This window comes from Triticum urartu, chromosome 7A (genome assembly GCF_056163025.1).
Source record: "Triticum urartu cultivar PI428250 chromosome 7A, HENAU_Tu73, whole genome shotgun sequence".
In the NCBI taxonomy this organism is placed as follows: domain Eukaryota; kingdom Viridiplantae; phylum Streptophyta; class Magnoliopsida; order Poales; family Poaceae; genus Triticum; species Triticum urartu.
In genome coordinates, this window is record NC_141879.1 from 576520404 (window position 1) to 576541466 (window position 21063).

The 21063-nt window shown below is 49.2% G+C and overlaps 3 protein-coding genes across 9 annotated transcripts; all 3 read right to left on the reverse strand.

The window, feature by feature from the left end:
- Nucleotides 1–7523: 7523 nt before the first annotated feature.
- Nucleotides 7524–8702, reverse strand: LOC125519075 (uncharacterized). The gene is made up of 2 exons (XM_048683962.2): nt 7635–8702; nt 7524–7568 (listed from the first exon to the last, which is right to left on the reverse strand). Exons 1-2 carry the CDS (start codon nt 8700–8702, stop codon nt 7524–7526), a joined length of 1113 nt encoding a protein of 370 aa, XP_048539919.2.
- A 1062-nt stretch (nt 8703–9764) lies between these two features.
- LOC147960504 (uncharacterized) lies at nt 9765–13365 on the reverse strand. 7 transcript variants are annotated; one of them, XR_015611164.1, is made up of 5 exons: nt 12516–13365; nt 12359–12429; nt 12217–12268; nt 11903–12007; nt 9765–10078 (listed from the first exon to the last, which is right to left on the reverse strand). XR_015611164.1 is itself a non-coding variant. In XM_087536004.1 (4 exons), exons 1-4 carry the CDS (start codon nt 12753–12755, stop codon nt 11966–11968), a joined length of 405 nt encoding a protein of 134 aa, XP_087392130.1. In that variant the 5' UTR covers nt 12756–13364; the 3' UTR covers nt 9765–11965. The 7 variants fall into 7 exon arrangements, 1 of the variants encoding a protein (XP_087392130.1); XR_015611163.1 differs by having other exon boundaries at nt 9765–10558; XR_015611158.1 differs by having other exon boundaries at nt 9765–11342.
- A 2552-nt stretch (nt 13366–15917) lies between these two features.
- Nucleotides 15918–20930, reverse strand: LOC125524735 (alpha-L-fucosidase 2). The gene is made up of 10 exons (XM_048689772.2): nt 20584–20930; nt 20188–20333; nt 18839–19689; nt 18481–18613; nt 17772–17930; nt 17215–17445; nt 16959–17060; nt 16746–16881; nt 16476–16671; nt 15918–16334 (listed from the first exon to the last, which is right to left on the reverse strand). Exons 1-10 carry the CDS (start codon nt 20759–20761, stop codon nt 16013–16015), a joined length of 2454 nt encoding a protein of 817 aa, XP_048545729.2. The 5' UTR covers nt 20762–20930; the 3' UTR covers nt 15918–16012.
- Nucleotides 20931–21063: the final 133 nt, after the last annotated feature.

The following is a 21063-nucleotide window of genomic DNA, read 5'->3' on the forward strand; positions in this document are numbered from 1 at the left end:
ATCTTGGGCAAGTAACATACCGATTGACAAAGGGAATTGTATACGGGGTTGCTTGAATCCTCGACATCGTGGTTCATCCGATGAGATCATCGAGGAGCATGTGGGAGCCAACATGGGTATCCAGATCCCGCTGTTGGTTATTGACCGGAGATCCATCTCGGTCATGTCTACATGTCTCCCGAACCCGTAGGGTCTACACACTTAAGGTTCGGTGACGCTAGGGTTGTAGAGATATGAATATGCAGTAACCCAAAAGTTGTTCGGAGTCCCGGATGAGATCCCAGACGTCACGAGGAGTTTTGGAATGGTCCGGAGGTGAAGAATTATATATAGGAAGTGTTGTTTCGGCCATCGAGAGAGTTTCGGGGGTCACCGGTATTGTACCGGGACCACCGGATGGGTCCGGGGGGTCCACCGGGTGGGACCACCCATCCCGGAGGGCCCCATGGGCTAAAGTGGGGAGGGGAACCAGCCCATAGTGGGCTGGTGCGCCCCCTTGGCCCACCCCCTACGCCTAGGGTTGGAAACCCTAGGGTGGGGGGGGGGCGCCCCACTTGTCTTGGGGGCCACTCCACCCTTGGCCACCGCCCCCCTAGGAGATCCCATCTCCTAGGGCCGGTGCCCCCCCTTGGGGAGCCTATATAAAGGGGGGGAGGGAGGGGCAGCCGCACCCTTGACTCTTGGCGCCTCCCTCTCCCCTGCTACACCTCTCCCTCTCGCAGAAGAACGACGAAGCCCTGCTGCGGTGACTGCTGCATCCACCACCACGCCGTCGTGCTGCTGGATCTTCATCAACCTCTCCTCCCCCCTTGCTGGATCAAGAAGGAGGAGACGTCACGCTGACCGTACGTGTGTTGAACACGGAGGTGTCGTCCGTTCGGCGCTAGCATCTCCGGTGATTCGGATCACATCGAGTACGACTTCCTCATCCCCGTTCTTTGAACGCTTCCGTGCGTGATCTACAAAGGTATGTAGATGCAATCCGATCACTCGTTGCTAGATGAACTCATAGATGGATCTTGGTGAAACCGTAGGAAATTTTTTGTTTTCTGCAACGTTCCCCAACAGAGAAGTCATGACCCTTAAGGAGGAACCGTTGATCTTCCTCTGCCGAAGGCGCAAAGTCCTGCAAAATAGCCAGAAGCGAAACCAGCTCTGTCTCTGCAGAAAGGGAGAGACGATTACGGAGGTTTGTTTCGATACTGAAACGCAAGATGTTAGCCACTTTCACCAGCTGCAGTGTTGAGTGTGAGAAGAGGTGTGGGTAGGTGGTAGCTAGGGGTTTTGGGGTGAGCCAGGTGTCTAACCAGAAGTAAGTGTGTGTTCCATTGTTTGTTAAAACGAAGGAAATTGACCGTAGGGTTGGGATTTGTTGAGCAATCTTGCGGCATAGGAAAGAGGTTTGGGGGGCCGAAGAGACTAGGGCATTGGGGTGTTGGAGCTCTAGCCAATCGAGCCACGGTGATGGTGTGGATGAGAGGGCTTTGACGGCAAACTTCATTAGGAGGCAATTATTTTGAACCTGTAGATTTTTCAGCCCTAACCCACCGAAGTTTTTAGGCGTGCAAACGTTTTTCCACGCAATCAGGCATTTGGCTCCCGAGCATTCATCCTCACCAGCCCAGAAAAAGGATCTTCTCAGGGAATCAATGATTTTGAGGGTTTTTTTGGGATGCGAAAGACAGAAATGAAGTATGTAAGCAAGGAGTCAAGAACAACCGAGATGAGGATGAGTCAATCGCCTCTGTCTAGGAGCTTGGCACGCCAACCAGTGAGAAGTTTTCGGGGTCATTCGATTAATGGGGCGAAGGCAGTGGATGGAGGCTTGGTCGGAGCGAGGGGAAGTCCAAGATAGGTTTGGGGAAGGAGGGCACGCATGCAGTCCATGGCAAGGGCAGTGGTGACAGCTAGACTTTCATTTACGTGCAAGGTTGCTAGGGTTGTTTTGGAGAAGTTTATGGTGAGGCCAGTAGCTTGAGCGAAGTTCTGAAGGATTTTTTTGAGTGTGGCAGCTGCGGCGGGAGAGGCGGCTGCGATGATCAACGTATCGTCTGCGTATTGGAGGATGGTAGGGGGCAGGTGGGTAAAGATGGGGTGATGGAGATCGGGATCGGTGCTTTGTAGAATAAGTTGCTGGAGCAGATCAACTACTATTAGGAAGAGATAGGGGGAGGCCGGGTCGCCCTGACGCAAACCATTCTTGCATGGGATCCAACGACCTGGAATGCCGTTGAGGAGGATGGCAGTCTTGCCAGTATGGAGGATATTTTGAATCCAACCACGGAAAGTTTGGGAGAAGCCACGGACAGCCAGTATTCTGTCTAGGGCATTCCAGGCAACCGAATCAAATGCTTTTCTGAAGTCAAGTTTGAAGATCATGGTTGGGCGTTTGCGAGAGTGACAAGAGGTGATAAGATCTGCTGCGAAGACGTAGTTTTCAGCAATGTTCCTACCAGTGATGAAGCCAGTCTGATTACCATGGACGAGCTGAGAGATGAAGGGTTTGAGGCGCGAAGTTAGAACCTTGGCGACAGCTTTGATCGGGCAGTTTTGCAGGGAAATTGGTCTGAAGGCGTCAGGTGAGGGTGAGGAGGCAGATTTTGGAAGTAGAGCAATATGGGCCCGATTTAGACGCTCTGTGTCTGCCACACCTTGGTGAAACTATGCGAAGAAGGAGAGTATTACCTGCTTGATAGAGGGCCAGAAGGTTTTATAGAAAGATGGGCCGAAGCCATCGGGGCCGGGGCTCGCTTGTGGGTTCATTTGGAAGAAGGCCAATTTGATCTCATCTTCAGTGAAAAGTGCGTCAAGGGCATGAAGACCAGGTATGGGATGAGGGTAGATCGTTGCGAGATCAAAAGGCCAAGTTGTGGAGACAGTGGAGCCAATGAGCTTGACAAAAAATCTCGTAGGATGTCAGCTTTTTGGTGATGCAAGGTAAAAACTGAGCCGTCTCGAGTGAGGGAGAAGATTTTGTTTTTTCTAAGCCGTTGGGAGGCGGACATGTGGAAGAACTTGGAGTTTTCACCGCCATGAATTGCTATGGACACTTTGGCACGCCATTTCCAGTAGGACATTTTTTCTAGAATAGTGCTTTTTAGGAGAGAAACGATGATCTGACGTGTGAGTTGTTCTGGTGGGGAGAGAGGCCTAGATTCTTCTACGTGGTCGAGAGCAGAGATGGCAAATTTGCAGCGCGATTCGCGGAGGGGGCGGGAAGGCGCGAGTGGGCCCATTTTTTAAGCACGGCCCGGGTTTGCTTGAGCAGAGTGGCGAGGGAGGCGGCAGAGTTGGGCGGAGAAGTGGGCCGATGTGAGGCCCAAACCGAGGAGATGATATCTTGGCAGGGCTGCAAATTGGCCCAGGAAGATTCGAATTTAAAGAAGTTTGAGCGCGGGATAGTTGTGGTGACGTGTATGATGAGGGGGACGTGATCAGACGTGAAGCGCGTGAGGGATGTGAGTGAGGAGTTGGGGAAAGCATCAGCCCAGGCTAAGTTGAAGAAGGCGCGGTCGATGCGTTCTATGGTGGGTGTTGTTCTGTTGTTAGACCAAGTAAATTGGCGGTCTAGAAGTGGTAACTCGATGAGAGCAAGTGTATCAATTATTTGATTGAAAGTGTTGGCCTCTGTGTGTCTGAAAGCATCGTTATTTTTGTCTGAGGAAAACCGTAGGAGGTTGAAGTCACCTACGAGTAGCCAGGGCGAACCATCTGGTTGGGCGATAGCTAGAAGTTCATCGAAGAATTGTTGCTTGAGCACGCGTGAGGAGGGGGTGTAAATGTTAGTGATGGCTATGTTACGGTCAGTTGCCGTTGATTGCAGAAGCAGAGTTGAGGAAGAAGAGAGGTAAGAGAAGGAGATCACTTGAAAGAAGGTAGAGTTAACGACAGAGATGGTGCCACCCGCAGTGCCTACAGCAGGTAAGTTAAAAACTTGATCAAGCTGACGGGGCATGAATGAGCTTAGTTTTGGATCCGGTAGCGTGTCAAATTTGGATTCTTGTAGTAGGGCGATATGTGGATTGATAGAGATTAGTTCAGAGAGGACGTCAGAGCATTTATCATGGTCACCAAGTCCACGTACATTCCATGAACATATAGAGAAGGTTGCATTACTTATGAGAAGGTTGCGTACACCTGGGTTTTTAAGTCCGAACTACAACAGGTACACGGTAGCAAAAGGTACATCGCGTCATTAGAGCAGTACATGGTCTGGCGATCACATTTGAGGGTCCAAAAGTACAGAGACACTACTAACGAGAGTAAGGTGCGGGCAGTTGGCAGCGGCGTGGAGTCGCCCCCCCGCAGAGCAGAGCAGAGCTGGCGTGCTGATCATGGAGAATCTTCAGCACCGGAGGCCGAGTCGTCAGCTTGGAGGATGGCGTCGACCTGGCCATCATCCGCCCCGCAAAGCAGGGCGATGGCAGTAAGATCTTCAGCTGAGGCCGGTGGGCCATCGGAGACGTCAAGGCGAGCCTCATGGATGGCGCGGTCGATAGCCGTGCCCACGTCCGCGGCAGATAGGCGAGCTGCCTTGGCCTTGACCGCCTTGGCGAGCATAGGCAAGTATCGGGCCTCCTTGCCGACGAGCCATGCGCTGTGGTGCAGCTTTTCCTTAGAGCAGGACTGGGCACGGGCCGTCTTACGGCGTTCCTTGAGTATGGTACACTCATGGGTGTCCAGATCATGGACAGGCAGCGCTGCATCAGGGTTTTTATGGGTCAGGGTGGTTGAGGTAGTATGTATAGGAAGTGATTGAGTGGGAGACTGGGGGAGTGGGACATTACCAGCAGAACGGGACGATTCGCCAGCCGAAAAGGTGAAGTTGGGGACGGTATCCATGTTAGAAGCCTCCGACACAACCGCCGTAAAGGCAGAGGTGTCAGAGGGAGTGAGCAGTCGAGCAGGCGGTGTAGCGTCTGCATGGATCAAGGGCGGTGGTGGCGGGTCCATAGCCCCGACCAGCGGCGAAGGCCGGATGACAAGAGGGCCCGAAGAGCCCCCCACTGGTGCATGCACCACGTCCATGGACCTTGGCAGGTCTGCATGCAGGAGCGGAGCATGCATGTCCTCGGAGCCGGCAGAATCGTCGTCGGAGATGACAAGGGGCTGGTGCACAGAGCCAGGTGGAGGCGAAGGAAGGGGAAGGGCAGAAGCAATGGTGGCATGGCCAGATGGGTCCGGTGCCGCAGGTGCGGCGCCACTGACAGCCACAGGTCGTGTCCCACCGTACGTGGGATCGGCACGCCAGCCAGCACGAATGACAGAGATGATGGGGGTGAGATGCTCTGGGGAGGCGGGTCGTGGGGAAGCATGCCGAGAGAGAGGGGCGGAGTCTCCATCAGAAGAGTCGCCACCGAAAGGATTGGCGCCATCGCCGTGGTGCCAACATGAGATTTCAACTACTTTGGCTATCTTGATTTCGTTGATGGGAGGGAGCTGGATGACGATGCCGGGCGGGGCTGGCTTGCCGGACTGGAGCAGGACCAAGGCGAGAATAGAAGTGTAATCAATGCCATGCAGGCAGAAGTCATCAACGGCACATACGTCGCCGAGGAAGGCTAAGGCAAAGCGAATGCCGTTGTTGTGCCAAAGCTCGTGCGGGAACTCGGATACCTCAATTTCGGCTAGGTCAGTGAAGATAGCAATGGAGCGGTCGACGTGCTCGACCGGCTCGATGGTGATGGAGTTACCCTCGAAGTCTATAGGGCTGCGGTGAACGACATCATTGCGGGCAGAAGGGGTGTGGAAGGTGAGGCAAGCAACCCAACGCCATGAGCCACCTATGATGAAGGTGGGGTTGCCGCACGTAAGCTGGATGGCACGGCGGATGAGTGGAGTGGGGTTGGGGTCAGGTGTTCGGAGGTGGGCAAAGGCGAAGCGGCGTGGGCAGTGCACTAGGCAGGGTGGCGTGGCGGCGAGAGGCATGTCTCCATAGGGAGGCATCGGTCCGGCGTCGCGGAAAGGATGAGGCAACTCATCATTAGAGTCAGACTCAGATACATAGGATGCGGCTGTGGTGTGCTGGGAGGCAATGAACACGTTGGCAAGGTGATCTCTGAGTTCCTGGGTGTCGAAGGGGGGGGAGTGTGCGTGCATGGGGTCGTGGGGTGGGGTGGTGGGAGTGGGGGGAGGTGCTGATCGAGGAGCGTGGCGGCGAGTTGGGAGGGAGTGGGACGCCATTGGCGCCAACAGGGACGCCGTGGAGGATGAAGGGGGACGACACACATACAACGAGGAAAGGCTCGGAGAGGATGATGGGGATCTTCCCGATCATGAGGGTGCGTGGATCGGCGGCCGTAGCGGACAATGAGCTGCCGGGCTCCATACTACGTAGGCAGAAGGCTGGGTTAGGGACGGAAATAAAAGTATTTGGTAGGGGAGGGAAGAAGGGCCAGATCCATCGGTACCTGCAGTCGCGGCTACGGTGGTCGTTCCGCCAGCAGCGGGCGCAGCGGACGGGATCACGGCAGAGCTCAACACAGTGGTCTAGGGCGAGGCAGCGGAAGCAGCAGCGTCTCTTTTTGGCAGATGGAGGTGGGAGGGAGTGAGGATGAGGAGGGAAGAGTCGTCGTGGAGATATATAGGGGGGCGAGGCAGCGGCGCACTGTGGCTATGTGGACCGGAGAGCAGCACGTCTCGATATGTGGGCGTCGTGGAGCGGGTGGACCGAGCATGCAGCGTATCCGTTGTCAGAGCGGCGAGATCGTTTGCGTGTGTCAGCGGTTGAGGCGACGGGGGGGGTGAGGCGTGGTGATGGAGGGCTTAGGTAGGGTTTAGAGGCGATGATTATGGCTAGATGCTGGTCAGGGATAGAGGGAGGTGCAGCAGAGGTGCGGTAATGCAGGCGAGCACGTGAGGCCGCGTGAGATCGTTGGTTCCCAATGCGAGATTCTCTCTTGGCTCAATCGCCCGGGCGGCGCGTTGGCGCCCGGATTAGACGCACGTGGGTCAGGTGGGGTGTCCAATTTTGGCACAGACAGAGAGACCAATGGGGGTGTATTGGTTCCTGTGCGCAGCTCGCCCGCATGCGCGGCATCAATTGGTACGTACGGATCTTTTGTAGGATTTGCTCTGTCGGGGGACGCAGCAGCCCCATCATTGTGCATGCTGCGGGGCCGCAATGCATGCAGGGTAGACCGGCCGTGCAGCGATGCCGTGGACACGAGGGTCGGTCGTATCAGTGCATGGGGTGGCTAGTGGTGATGGGTGTAAGGCCCAAGTATGGACCCAGGGCGTGTGGGCAGCGAGGAGAAGGAGAGGGAAAAATAAGATTGTGGGAAGCGGCTGCAGTGGGCAACGGCTAGATCGAGCTGGTCAAAAAGAAAAAGACGAAACCCGTCAAAGTCAAGAGACCCCAACTTGAGAATTTCAAATTTGACTGGGCGGGAGGAGACGCTAGATTTAAAAATTAGATCATGAACCTTGATTGCGTGGAAATCTTGTTGAACGGAGAAACAGTGGTTTAGGGCTGATTCCACTAGTAGTTCATTAGATTTGACAGTGATTGGCATGAAAGTAATCTAGAACGGATGTGTATGGTGAGTGTAGTGCACATGAGGTGGAAGCTGATTAAAGCAACTAACATTTAGCATGCGGTAAAAGAAACTAATACCTGGCCGTTTGCATCTCACCTTAGGCAGATCCAGAGTTGAAGGCGCTGGTGGCAGTGATGCAGAGACGACCGACAACGAAGAGGAAGACGTGGAACCAAGCGACAGGGGCATGGCATCATCACTAAGAAGGTGTCGGGCACCACTCATGAGCATAGGCCAGGGGAAGCGGATCAGCATTCTCCTCTTGCGGTAGTCACCCATGGAGGCGATCAGTTTGGCTACTGCGGGCGATGCAACGGTGAAGGAGAAGCAGGAGTCTCCGTTGTCAGTGACCTCGAAATGGAAGTAGGAGTCCCCAAACAGATGAGCGAGGACAAGGGCCATGATCGTGGCATTGAGAGTGAAGGGAAATTGTATTACACACGCGTACATTCGGCAGCCATGAGGCTGATAGCATGAACGGGCGGTAACATGGGAACGTAGTTGTGACCAAGTCACAGCTTCGAACTGAAGACCCAGGTCATCTGGGATTTGGAGCAACTGGGCAAGCGTCATGCATGTAGCGGCAGAGTGTGGTGGAGACGGGAAGGAGGGCAGAGTCCTAGCAAAAGAGAAGGAATAATTGCGGAAGTGAAGAGTGGTTTGAGCGAGGATGATCTCAGCCACGCGCGCAGACGCGACGTGGAAACGGAAGACCAGAGGAGAGCATTGCGCAACGAAGAAGTGAGCAGTAGAGCCACCCAGGACAGCCTGGAGCAGCGCAGCAACAACAATGGCGTTGAGGTGTCGGTTGGAATGGCCGAAGGCGGTGTATAGGGGTGAGGCGAGGTGGAGGGCCGGTGTGGTGATGGCGAGGCGGAGGTAGTAGGAGCAGTCATCTTCAAACTCTAAGCCCATGGCATTGCCGCAGCCGAGGAAGCAGTGGAGTGCTACCTGCCCAGCCTTGACATAGGGTAGGTCGAAGAATGGCGAAGGTGGTGGAGCCACAGATGATATGAGCTCGTCTAGGAGGTTTGTGGAAAGGGATAGATCAGGAGCAGGGGTGCCCGGCGCGTTTTTGGTGGCCGGGGCATCGCCGGGGGCCGGCGGCGTGACCGGCAGGGAGGGTGGAGCGGGTGCGGGAGCGGGAGCGAGAGCGAGAGCCATATATGGTTACTAGTAAGCTTGCACATGTAACACACGTAGTCTCAGGAATTTCATTAATGTTATGATTATCCAACCTTGGACCTGAGCAAGAAAGGCATACCAAACATGCTCTTTTTGTCAACATTGGTTAGATGTTCAAAACATCATAAGCAACTTGACAAATCATAGCAGAAAATAAAAACATACTCCCTTCGTAAAGAAATATAAGAGCATTTAGATCACTATATTTCTTTACAGAGGGAGTACTATCTTAAACTAAAAAGCTATATGTGAGGCGATGCCCAGTTTCACCAGTTAGTTTCTTATCATGTGTCTTGAAGATTGAAAACATCACTGTTCCAAAATATCCTTCACTATTTAACAAAATATTCAGGAGATCACAAGTACAATGACATGTGTAAAAAGCACAGGGCACTACCACCCTTGACTCATACATTTGCACTTCAGCAACATGAAAAAACCGTAAAAGATCAAGAAGGCGGTAGTCCATCCCACCACATCATGCATAATTGCTATTTTTTGATAGTATTTGATGATAGCATCTCCTCCAGATTCACACCAGCCTTGCTGCAAAAAAGCGGAAAGAGTTTTACTTTTCAAATACCAAGCCATCTACACAAAGCCAAACTAATAGACAAATAACAATATATTCGTACATTGCAATTCACCTTGCTACTGTTGCTATCTCAATCAAAGAGTTTTTGCACATGATAATAACCGTGCTCCTTAGGTTTCTTCTATGCACGGTATCAACCCTGTAAACATTTGTCGCTCCTTGCTGCTCTAAATGCTGAAGCTAATCCCATACTCAGCTCTAATATGCTTTCTACAAGCCCTATGAATCTGTATGTGTTGACATATAACTACAAGATAAAACGGTACTCAGTCAAGTCACATTAAGATGCAATTCATTCTGCAAGATTGTTTAGTGAACTGCTCCTAGCAGTCTATTCTACATGCATTTACAAGCAACCCTAAGGGATCAATAAGTCCACAACCTAAATATAGCATACACTACGAAGGTGGTTAACAAAATAAGTAGATACAATTACTCACTCAAGCTCAATAAAAATCTCCTCGTGATTCTCAGTATGGAACACATCATATCAGTATCTTCACAATATTGGTAGTCAGTAGCAGCCACTAATTCAACAATACCAGCCTGCAACTCAACAAGTGTTTACTCATGACATCTATCTATTTGAGAAAATACAATGACGTCAGCACAAAAATGACTTCAAAATATGGATAATCTTGCATTGCAAGAGGGCGTGAGCTGATAGTGCCAACGAAAAAAGGAGGACACAATCTGAAATCTTCCTGCACTTGAATATAAAGCAGATTGCACTTGAATATAAAGAAGATTGAAGTGTCACCTGCAGAAATAGCAACATGTTGATCAGTAAAAATAACTTCAACAGAAATCAAATGTGAGGAACTGAAAATGGCTAAAACAAAAATGAACAGTCCCAACATATATAACTAACAAAGAAAATGGCGGTGGAAAATAATAATAATAGGTAAGTCGTGCGTTAACACTGCAAAAAGAAATTTACAAGATAAAAGAAGAAGTATCAAAGGCTTCATAGAATTTAAAGGTTGCGCGATTTTGTTCCCGAATGCACAAGAGAATTGCACCTCGTTCCACAAAGATAGAAAGAGACAATCCAGCATACATCGAGAATTACATGAGAACGCGTCGGTCTAGCCGCGGAAAAATTAAATCCGTAAATGGGTTCCCTTTACTCCATGTTAGATCAGGGACCATTATGTCTGAGTCCAACATTCTTCCAAATGATGTTCGTGACCAGTTTTCACTTTCTTCCATCCACTTCGAAAGAATCGACGAAGATATACTACAAGTCATCCATCATAGGTCATGATTAAAAACAACAGAGTATATATTGAATGCGCATCACTGGAAATCCTAAAATAAATCCAGTAATAAATGTTGGTTGGTGTGATGTATTGAACAAAGGGAAGAACAATTAAGGACAAAGCACCTGGCCTTGAAATAACTGCAATATTTAAGTTGCACTGGCTGACAGAAGCAATATAACCTAATTGGTGTTAGAATTAGTCATAAGGGCGGCATAGTGCATTCACCGTGTCAACCTATTATGAAATAGATTGTCCAAGACAATCAGAAGATACATGTATAGTCTGATAACATCATACCTCTTGCCATCAAATATGATTATGCACCACATGATACTTCTATAAACATGCCTGTTGCCCTCAAAATATTACACAGTCGATTCTAGAAACACAACCTTTTTGAATTACAGTGCCCATTACTAAAACATCCATGGAAAGACACATTATTGTTTCAAAGGGTGTCATGTTGGTGTCTAATCTATATAGTGAGAAAATGTAAGCAAGATCATGAAAATCAACCAATTAGAGCTAGGATGATGACCTAAAATTTACCCGTGACTTACACCATGTTTTAGTACCAAATTTAGTTGCAAAGTTCAAAAGTTAATACATGCATGCCATATGATTTCCAAGAGATACCTTATTAAAATGGATGCCATGAGTAAGTGCATCCTGGAAGGAAATACAAATTAAATTCATGCTCCATAAGTATGATATATTTAGTTTGGATTGTACAAATGCGAATATGTTCACTCCAGTGTCCTACAAAATTGTTAACCAAACATTAAAACTTGATGCTCTTGTAGCATTGCCTATATCTATCTCCCTTCTGATTACAAGGTGAGATTAATGTCACAGATTTTTTAAAAAAATTTGAGAAAAATCAACCATGTTTAATTTGAGAACCAGAAGTACATAATATCATACTAATCTCGAAAACACTGTAAAAATGCTAAAGATCCAGTTGCATCAAAGATAAGAGAAATGACCATGAACTAAATTTTCATACCGCGCCAACATAAATTGTTAATCCACTGAAAGCAAAAATAATAACCTTGGCCGCTTATATGTGAATGTTCTAAATATACTTTTGTTATATAACATAATAATGTAAAGAACATGGTAAGTTCTAAATATCATATGCACTATCCACGGTCTAATGGAGGCACTGGCAAGCATCTTTAGACAGATGCACCAAGTCTTCACGGAGGATACACCAACAATTAAGTGCTATTTTAGACTAGTTTGCACTAAATCATTTTTCCAGCAGACCATGACTTATCAACAACTAATATAGTTACTGCAACTCGACAACTATTCACCTTAATAACATGTTAAGATAATCACATTAGTGCGTCTCCGGTAATTCCACCTCTTATAGTTACCTAGATCACTCGACTTTGAGAGAAAAATTCCTCACTTAAAACCTGAAACAAAAGGAAAAGAAATAAATCTGTTTTGACGCAAATTCATGCATAACAATGGCAGGAGTTGCATGTAAAATAGCAGCTAATTCATTATAGTTTGATGGAGTATGTAAAATAGAAGGAATTTTGCTCTTCTTTGATCATAGCAGAAGCGCATATACAAGGGGAAAAAGGCCAGATCTGTACAATAACAGTTAGTACAAACATACAGGAGTCTTTTGATTTTTCATAGTACTGTCAACAATCACACATGGAAGGTTCCTACAAAAATGTCACAGAGGAAGTACTCAAGAGATAAGAACCAAAGGATAAAACAAATGTTTTCTAATATTGAGCAAAATAAAAACTCACCCATATATCCATCCTGAACCTGAGCATTTGCGTCTGCAGCAGCCAGCGACAACAGGAAATTCAATTTGCGTCTGCAGCAGCCAGCAACAACACGAAATTCAGTTTGCGTCTGCAGCAGCCAGCAACAGCAGGATATTCAGTTTGCTTTTGCAGCAACCAGCAGCAGCAGGTCGCAAGGCATCGACAGCAACCCTAGGGCATCCGGCAACCACATGGTGGGAGGCGTCCGCGTCAGAGGCGTGCTACTGCCCCTGCCGAGCAGAAAATAGGAGGGACGGTTCAAATCGTCCAGGGCCGGAGGCGTCCACGTCGGGGGCGTGCTGCTAGTGCCCCTACCAAGCGGCGCCAACCCCTGGTCGGCCGGATCGAGGGCGTGTGCGGCCTCCCTGCTCACCATGTCGTCTCCACTACAGTCACTCTGCGCCTCCTCGGCGTCGCCCTTTTTCTTCTTCTCGTCATTGATGCGTAGGGGTTCGTCGGGGCGGCGCAGAGTGTGCGGCGGGGCTGGGTGGGTGGCTTCGAGAAGAGGTTGTGGGGCTGCGCGGCGGGTGTGGAGGGGCAGAGCAGTTGGCTGAGCGAAGGGCGGCGGGGCGAGCGGTGGACGCGGAAGGGCGGCGACGTGAAGGGGGCCGGGGCAAGCGCCTGGCGGCAATGGCGTGATGGGGAGTTGGGGCGAAGCCGCTGGCGGCGGCGGCTGCGTGAAGGGGGCCGGGGCGATCGGCGTGAGCGTGAAGGTGAGTCGGGGCGAAGCCGCTGGCGGCGGCCGCTGCGTGAAGGAGGCCGGGGCGAGCGGCGTGAGCGTGAAGGTGAGTCGGGGCGAAGCCGCTGGCGGCGGCGGCGGCGTGAAGGGGGCCGGGGCGAGCGGTGTGAAGGGAAGGTGGGGCGAAGTGGCGAACGCGGAGCGGTTGTTGAACAGAGGACGTGCGGGGTGAGACGAAGCGGGGGATTAGCGTTTCGTTAACGAAGACTATTTCGTTAACGATGTATTTAGGCCGTTGATGATGTGATTAGACGGTTCAGATTATAAGTTGGATCTGGCTTCTCTTCCTTTTATAGTAATGGCATGGTGGGTAATTAAAGCGTAAAATACATTTAGTATGCTGGAGGGATGTAGACCATCAGATTGCAGCTTCGATTGATAGGATGATCTGATTCTCCGCCCTCTCTTTCTTTTATAGTGGTAGTAGATTCGCAAAATAGGCTTATATGGTTGTAAAATGGGCAAATTTAGCTGTGAACCTGGGTACCGCTCCTTCGGAGCAAAAAATATTGTGAATCAGCAACCAAAGAAAATAACTACAACGTTGTTGATGAATTATGAGTTTAGGAGAACAAGGACGTGGTGGGAGAGCTTCCCTCTCTCTGAACCTAGAGGGATCGCCGTGGAAAATATCCATCCGACGGTGGAAATGACTGCTTAAAACATGATGGTACACACTAGAAGAACTAAAGGAGGCGATCCTCACCGGGAAGGAGCCTGGTGAGCAAAACAACCATTTTACAGTAAACTAACATCGGGGGCATGTTTTTTTAGTTCTTTTTTAGTTTTCTTTCCAGTTTGAATTGTGTGTTTAGTGTTCTGTTCAGCAGCGGCAAGCAAGAGAAATTAAAAACACTATAATAGCAAAATAAAAAAGCCTTGAACTTTGGGAGCATTATTAGAAAAGGTGTTCCAACGGAAAAGAGAAAATGCTGAGGCGTCAAGCCATCAACTTCTGCGACAAAACCTCCATAAGGTGCGGAAAGCTAACATGTGAAGCAACTTAAAATGCTCGACATGGCTTGGATGGAGAGGATACGCTATTGCTTTTCTGATTAGGGTTTGGTGGTCACGCTTAGGGCTAATAACATTTGTCACTCACCTGTAGGTCAGGGTCTAACACTCTGGGCGGTATATATCGTCCGTCACTTACTATGGACTCTGTACACTATCAATGACTTTGTTTAATTAGCAGTCAAATCATACCCCGATTAATTAGCAGTCTGAATTTGGTGACATACACACTTGCAGACCATATTTAAAGTTTTCTCTAGGATTTCTGACTAGACATGTTACTGGTTTGGTCTTTGTGGGTTATGTTATGGTGTACCCTGCTTCAGGTTAAACTCGTCTCATCTCATCCAGACAAAGGTTAATCTGTTTGCTTCAGAAATCAAATAAGGCATACATTTACAAGGAAATCATTCTAGGCTATGTATGTTTCCAAACATTGACTGTTTACTAAGAACAGGTCGAAATAGTATGAAACATTGACTGTTTACTGAGAACAAGGAGAAATAGTATCCATACACCAAATGTATCACACACCAACTCATTCATATGCCCACACATGATAGCCAAGCCAATACATACAGTTATTACCCACACCGAAAAAGGATTCCCCCCCGCTTTGTATTCCAAAGCACCAACACCGATTATAGAGCAAACGCTGGGGCGAGCAGCACAACAAACCAAAGAAAAAGAAAAAGAAACAATGCCAGCACCGGCAGCTCGACAGACGCAAATGACCTACAACCGCTGCGCCCTCCGAAATCTACCCACCACGATCCTAGGCTCCGATCCTCCGTGTACCAAGCAGCACCTCCAGGAAGGAAACGACGCCGACGACGCTGCTGCCCGGACGTATCCTAGGGTTTCCCCCGGCACACGGAGGGAAGAGGGGAATGAAGACCACCGACACCCTCCAGGAAGGAATGGTGGCACCCGCAGGCGTCACCGCACCGGAGCCGGAAGATCCGGCAAGGATTTCTCCCAACTCCAAACCCCACCGCCCAACCGGATCGAAGCCAACCAACCGGCTCGCCGCCCACCGCCCACCAGCATGCGCCACCGCGGTTGCAACGCCACCCACGCCGCCTCACTGAGATCGCCACCACGAGGCCAAGAGAACGAGGAGGAGGCGTTGGACGATGGGAGCAGCAGCGCCGTAGCCGCGCGGGAGGGAACCACCTCCTCCGCCGTCGTGCAGGAGGCTTGAGCCTCCGGCACCGTCGCGGTCGCCGTCCGGACGCAGCAGCAGGGCATACCAGGCCACCCCTGGCCCGGCCAGGCCCGAATCGGGCCCGCTAAGCCCCGCCGGCCACGCTGCAGCAAGGCAGCGCCAGCACCCCAACGCCCATCGCTGCTCCCCCGCCTCCTGGGAGCCACGCCGTCGACCCGCCCCGCCGTCGAAGGGCCCAGATCTGGGCCGAGCGGGCGCCGCCTGGCCGCGCCGCCGCGCCACCCCGCCGCCAACGGCGACGCCGCCGTCCAGCCGATCTCCCGCACCGCGCTAGGAAGCCCCGCCGCCACGCCGGACCGTCGCCGCCTAGGGAACACCCCCCGGCGTCCTCCGCCCCGCGTCGGAGAGCAACCGAGAGGGGAATGGCCGGGGGCCGCCGCCACCAGCGTCGCCCGGGCTAGGCCCAGCGGCGAACGCCGGCGACGGCGGCGAGGAGGGGGAAAGAGGGGGAGCTGGCGGAGGAGGAGCCGGGGCGCGGCCGGTCGCCCGCGGGGGCGACGCGGTCGCGAGAGCCCGAGGGGAGGGGGGGGGGGCGTTATTACCCACACACCAACTCATTATTCTTAATCAAGCCACACGCCTTAAATTATTATCCACACAGCAACTCATATACATATGTCCATACACAATGAAGAAGCCACACACACACACATTAAAATGGGCATTTGTCAAGGGGCCATATCTCGACACACTGTAAAAACCCATTGAACCTGTAAACGTGACCAGCTTCCGCTGTGGCTTCGGCAACTTGCCCGCCATAATGCAACCGTAAAGCTGAATTGTTTCTGTTGTTAAACCACAGCACTGCTTCCTGGAGCTCCCCTTTCTCCCAGAAGATGCCGACAGTGGTGTCACCCCGGGCCCTCAGCCCTTTGACACACCCTTCAGGCCACTTGTCGCGTGGAAGCGCGGGCAGTAGATGCAGGTCAGTGGGAGAGCTCTGAAGCAACATTTCAGCGATCGCAGCTGCGAATCTGCAAGACAGTACAGAATTGGAGATGCTAATGTTACTTTCAGAGTTGGTTAATTGGTAATTACGCAACCCGGAAACTGTCAAACTGATCAGACAGAATGAAGCATATATCGTATACTGAAAAAGTAAGAACATTTCGTACCCAAAGTTTCCATCGATCTGGAATGGTGGGTGTGCTGTCCACAGATTGGTGTACAGTCCTCCTTCGAACCCAACTTTTTCACCAGGTGGAGCCAACGTGATTAACTTTAGGATCATTCTGTATGCATTTTCGCTGTTAAGAAGGCGCGCCCACAAAGCCATCTTCCACGTGCTTGACCATCCAGGTCCATCTTCCCCTAGTAAGAAACAACGATGTATTAACTTCCGATTTGAGGAGAAATGTCCCTTTATTAGTAAGTGTTATGCAAACCTCGTTTGTGAAGACTATTAGAAATAGCTTCGCAAATCTCAGGATTTCTCTGCATGGTTATAGTATGACCAGGATAAAGACCGAAGAGATGTGACAGGTGCCGATGGGTAACTTCAGGGTCCTTAAAATCTTGTGCCTCCGTGAAAAAAACCAAGATGTGAGTCGAATTATAATAGAAATAAATCCAAACCCAAGCAGAGCTTGAGCATTTACCCATTCCATGAGTGTTTGATCTTCAGCAATCGTATTCTGAGGGAGCCTTGGAAGCGCTTCCTTGATCTTCTGGACCAGAGGAGTATCAGATTTTCCTAAAATCTGTTGCGTAGTAGCATCAAAATATTATGTTTGAGAGATGATCGAGTCAACACACATTTCACAAACAAAAACAAAAAAAACTACACCAGCATATATTTTTATCTTTCTGATTACATTTTACATTGTTATAACCAGTTAGGGCATCAATTGTTACCTCTGCAGAAGAAATGACTGCCGAGAATATCTCTCGGATGATTGCGATATCCATTGTAGTTGAATAGCTTACACTAGCTTGCTGACCACCACTCCCTGGAGCAATGAAAACATGCTCGGGAGAAGTAGAGGGGTTTGTTTCCAAAAGACCTCGAGGTCCCTCAATCAACCAATCAGTCAGAAACAGCGCACATCCTTCCAACAATGGATATGCAGTGTTCTTCAAAAAGTCCTAGAAGAAACATAAAAGAATAACAAGAATTTCAAAACTGTGAGATGCCAAATGATACTGCTGTAGGAACACTGGGACATCCTTGATACAGTTTTAACAAGAAATATAGTTTCAGAAAACACTCCAGTGTTGCAGAACCCCATAATTATGTGAGTATCAAGGTAGTAACGAATCGAAGACAAGTTGCACAATAAGAGAATAACAATGTGGTAACATAAAACTTGCAAAACATTGAGACGTTGTAACCAGACTATATTTGCAAAATAATATGAGGTAGTAAGAATATTTATATGAGCTAACAACATTAAAGCATATCTGTTTCTTACTTTGTCCAATAAATACTGGTAGTGCTCCCAAAGATGCGTACAAAGCCAGGCACCCCCCATTGGCCACACTGAGAACCTGGCATCTTCATTGTAAGCTGATGATTTTGCCCATATGTCTGAGACGTGGTGAGTTACCCAGCCACTTGCTTGGTAATTGATCTGTCACAAACAAAGAATTCCCCCAGCAATCAGATGTTTTGATTCTTCTACACGTTAAGGATGTTATGAATGGAAGAAAGACACTGATCTCGTCTAGGTAACTTCGCCTCAGTTTAGAGTTAACAAGTATAAGCACAATTATCATAAACAAACATACTGTTTGCAGGACTTAGCAGTCAGAACAAAATCTAAAGTTCAGTGACTACCTGTCTACCTTTGTGTCATGGATCTAAATCAGATAGTCTACTGTCAACCTATTTTTATTTTTGTGTGCGACATGCAGATGTGTGTATGTGTGTGTGTGTGTTTAGCTCCCGCGGCGAGATAACACACCTCTAGCAACTGTCGTGGGACCTAAGAAATTAAACTGTTCAGTAAGTAGATTTCAGTGATGCCTTTACAAAGTTGGCCATGTGTTGTCTGGTGGCATATGGCATATTTTCCCCTAGTATAACTCCGCAAGGTATTACAATTCTATTCTCATGCTACTCATATTTGTGGTAACCTCACTGTTTCACTAAAATCAAATATTGAAAGCAGTAGAACTTACTTTTGCAGTCTTAGTTCCGTTAACTGCAAGAGATGCTATGAAATCAAGTAGTGGTTCTTGGCATTCAGTAAGGTTGCAAGGAAGTGTTGGCCAATAATTCATCTGAAGATTTATGTTGAGGTGCGGAGCACACCTGCAAAATTAAAACAGTATGGATCACAAACAAAAAAGAGAAAATGCAGCCCCTAGCAATATCTCCCAGTTGCCTTAGTTAGCAAGTCAGATATTTTAATAGTCAATTCATCATCAAGTGCATGTATTAGAGTAGGTAGTTACTGCCTCACATATAAAAAACAGATAAGGGAAATGAAAAATAAAGGATATCGATGCAATAACTTTAGACATAAGAATAACTTACTCCCATCCAGGAAAGAGATCTTGATTCCAAATTCCTTGCAGATTAGATATCTGTGTTCCAGGTCGAGAGCATGAAATAAGCAGATATCGACCATATTGGAAGAGAAGTTCAACCAAAGAAGAATCCTCGTCGCTTCGAAAACCATTCACTCTTTCTGCTGTAGTCTTGACGGCATCACCAACTTCTTTCATGTTTATTTTTTCTATAGCTGCTGCTTGTGATAGCCGCAGACTAACACGGTGAAAAAGACCCTGGTAATCTTTCAAATGAGCAGCTTTGAGCTGATCAAATGTGAGATTCCTAATCATATTCATGACCTTCAGAGCAGCTGATTCAGGATCCAGTTTTGAGTCTGACGGATTCACAAGAGGCCCATTGAATGAGGAAGCAGCTGTAACCCGCAAAAGCACCCAATCTGCATTGTCAATTCTCAAACTTTGATCATTTAGAACTGCTACTTTTGCAGCAGTGCCGCTCATCTGCAGGCTAAGGACAGCTGCAAACCCGATACCAGTAGCATCGTTGGCTTCATTTTCTTGTAGCTTGTGTCCTTGTACTGGACAGGTGCCATCCATGATCATCTCATTTGCATTCATTACACGAACTCTGTGGTTTAACTTACTATTTAACGATAAAGTCAATGATACATGTTCTGGTTTGTTTGCTGAAATCTTGGTAACAATGACCTGGTGTGGATTTGAGCAGAAGTGCTCCCTTGTGTACTGAACTTCTCCAATGTTGTACGTGATAATTGTGGTAGCAATATGCAGATCAAGCTCCCTTTTGTAGGAACTATACTCCTGATTGGATGTGTCAAACTCTAGATTCATATCTCCAAGAGGTTTGTAGACCTTCATAGCATCAAGATAAGATAGTGTTATGAACTTCTATTGCAGATGTGTAATACTGCATCTTGCAACAATAACTTTCAACTTGAAAATCAATGGTAAGTTTAGTTCAATTTCTTTGGCTAGGATATGCTATTTTTGGAAATAAGCATGCTACTTTTCAACTTATAACAGGTTAACGAAACAATGACCTTTTACCTTAAGTGGTTTTTACAAGTAAGAAAAAAAAGGTCTCTTCCAACATTTTTTTTGCCGACGGACCATACAGCCATGGTGCAGTAAAGGCTAAAATGTTGCATATATCGTCAACCAAAGGCCCAACCATAACAAAGTAAAGCACACATTTAATGTGCAGTAAGATGCATCATATCATAATTCGGAACAATACTCAACGACGGCAAGGATCAAGGAATTCATGGTGCTAGGTCTGGCCTCACCGCGACACGACAATCAATAGCATGCTCCGACGTGCAAAGCAGAACACCGTGGCATATAGCATACCTCTGTTAGACCACCGAAAAGGCCCGAAGCCGCGCTGGTGGCATCCACAAACCGTCCTTCATCGACGAGCTTCCTGACGGCGGCAAGGGCGGCAGGTGCTTTCGGGTCGGTGTAATCTCCCGGCACACCGCTCCAGAGAGTGTCAACTGCAAAAACAATTATGGTTACTTTTATCATCCTTTCACTTGCCAAGTTGCCATGATACATAATCATATAAGGGAGGGTGGTTTGGTTAGGGAGTTTCATCGAACACCCTCCAGGTGCCGTTCTTGGACGAGTCACGAGTCACAACACTCTGTTTGCTGATTCCAGTACGTGCTCCGTTTGAAACAACCGTCATGAACAGGGAAAGGAATGGCAAAAGCTTAGGCAACGGGGGAGGCAGCTGGTACGTACGGTTGAGCTGGAGCTTCTCGGAGGCGACGCCGCCCCAAACCATGGCGCCGAGGCTGCCGTTCCCGATCGGCGCCGAGTCCGTGAAGTGCTCCGCCGGCGACGCGAACACCACCTTCAGCGGCCGCTCCTCCGCCTCCTCGTCCGCCCACCGGCGCGCCCGGACCCGGTCGCCGTCCATGAGTGGAGCGGTGGTCAGCGGTGGAAGAGGGAGGAGGAAATCTTGGACAAGCGGCGCGGGGCGAGCGAGTGCTTTGGCAGGGGAGGGGGCCTGCGGGGCTTTTTCAGGGTGGCAGAGCTTCCATTTTCGCAGTGGCGTGTACTGTATTTGGCGCCAACGGAGAGGACGAAGCGCATCGTGCAGCGTAGCTTCAAAATGGCAGTGTGCGCCTTGCAAGGCTGGCTGGCTGATCCGTCTGCGTGATCGATGGATGCGGCCATTGCGTGGCACTGTGCGCGCGCTGGTGGAGTGCACGGCATGCC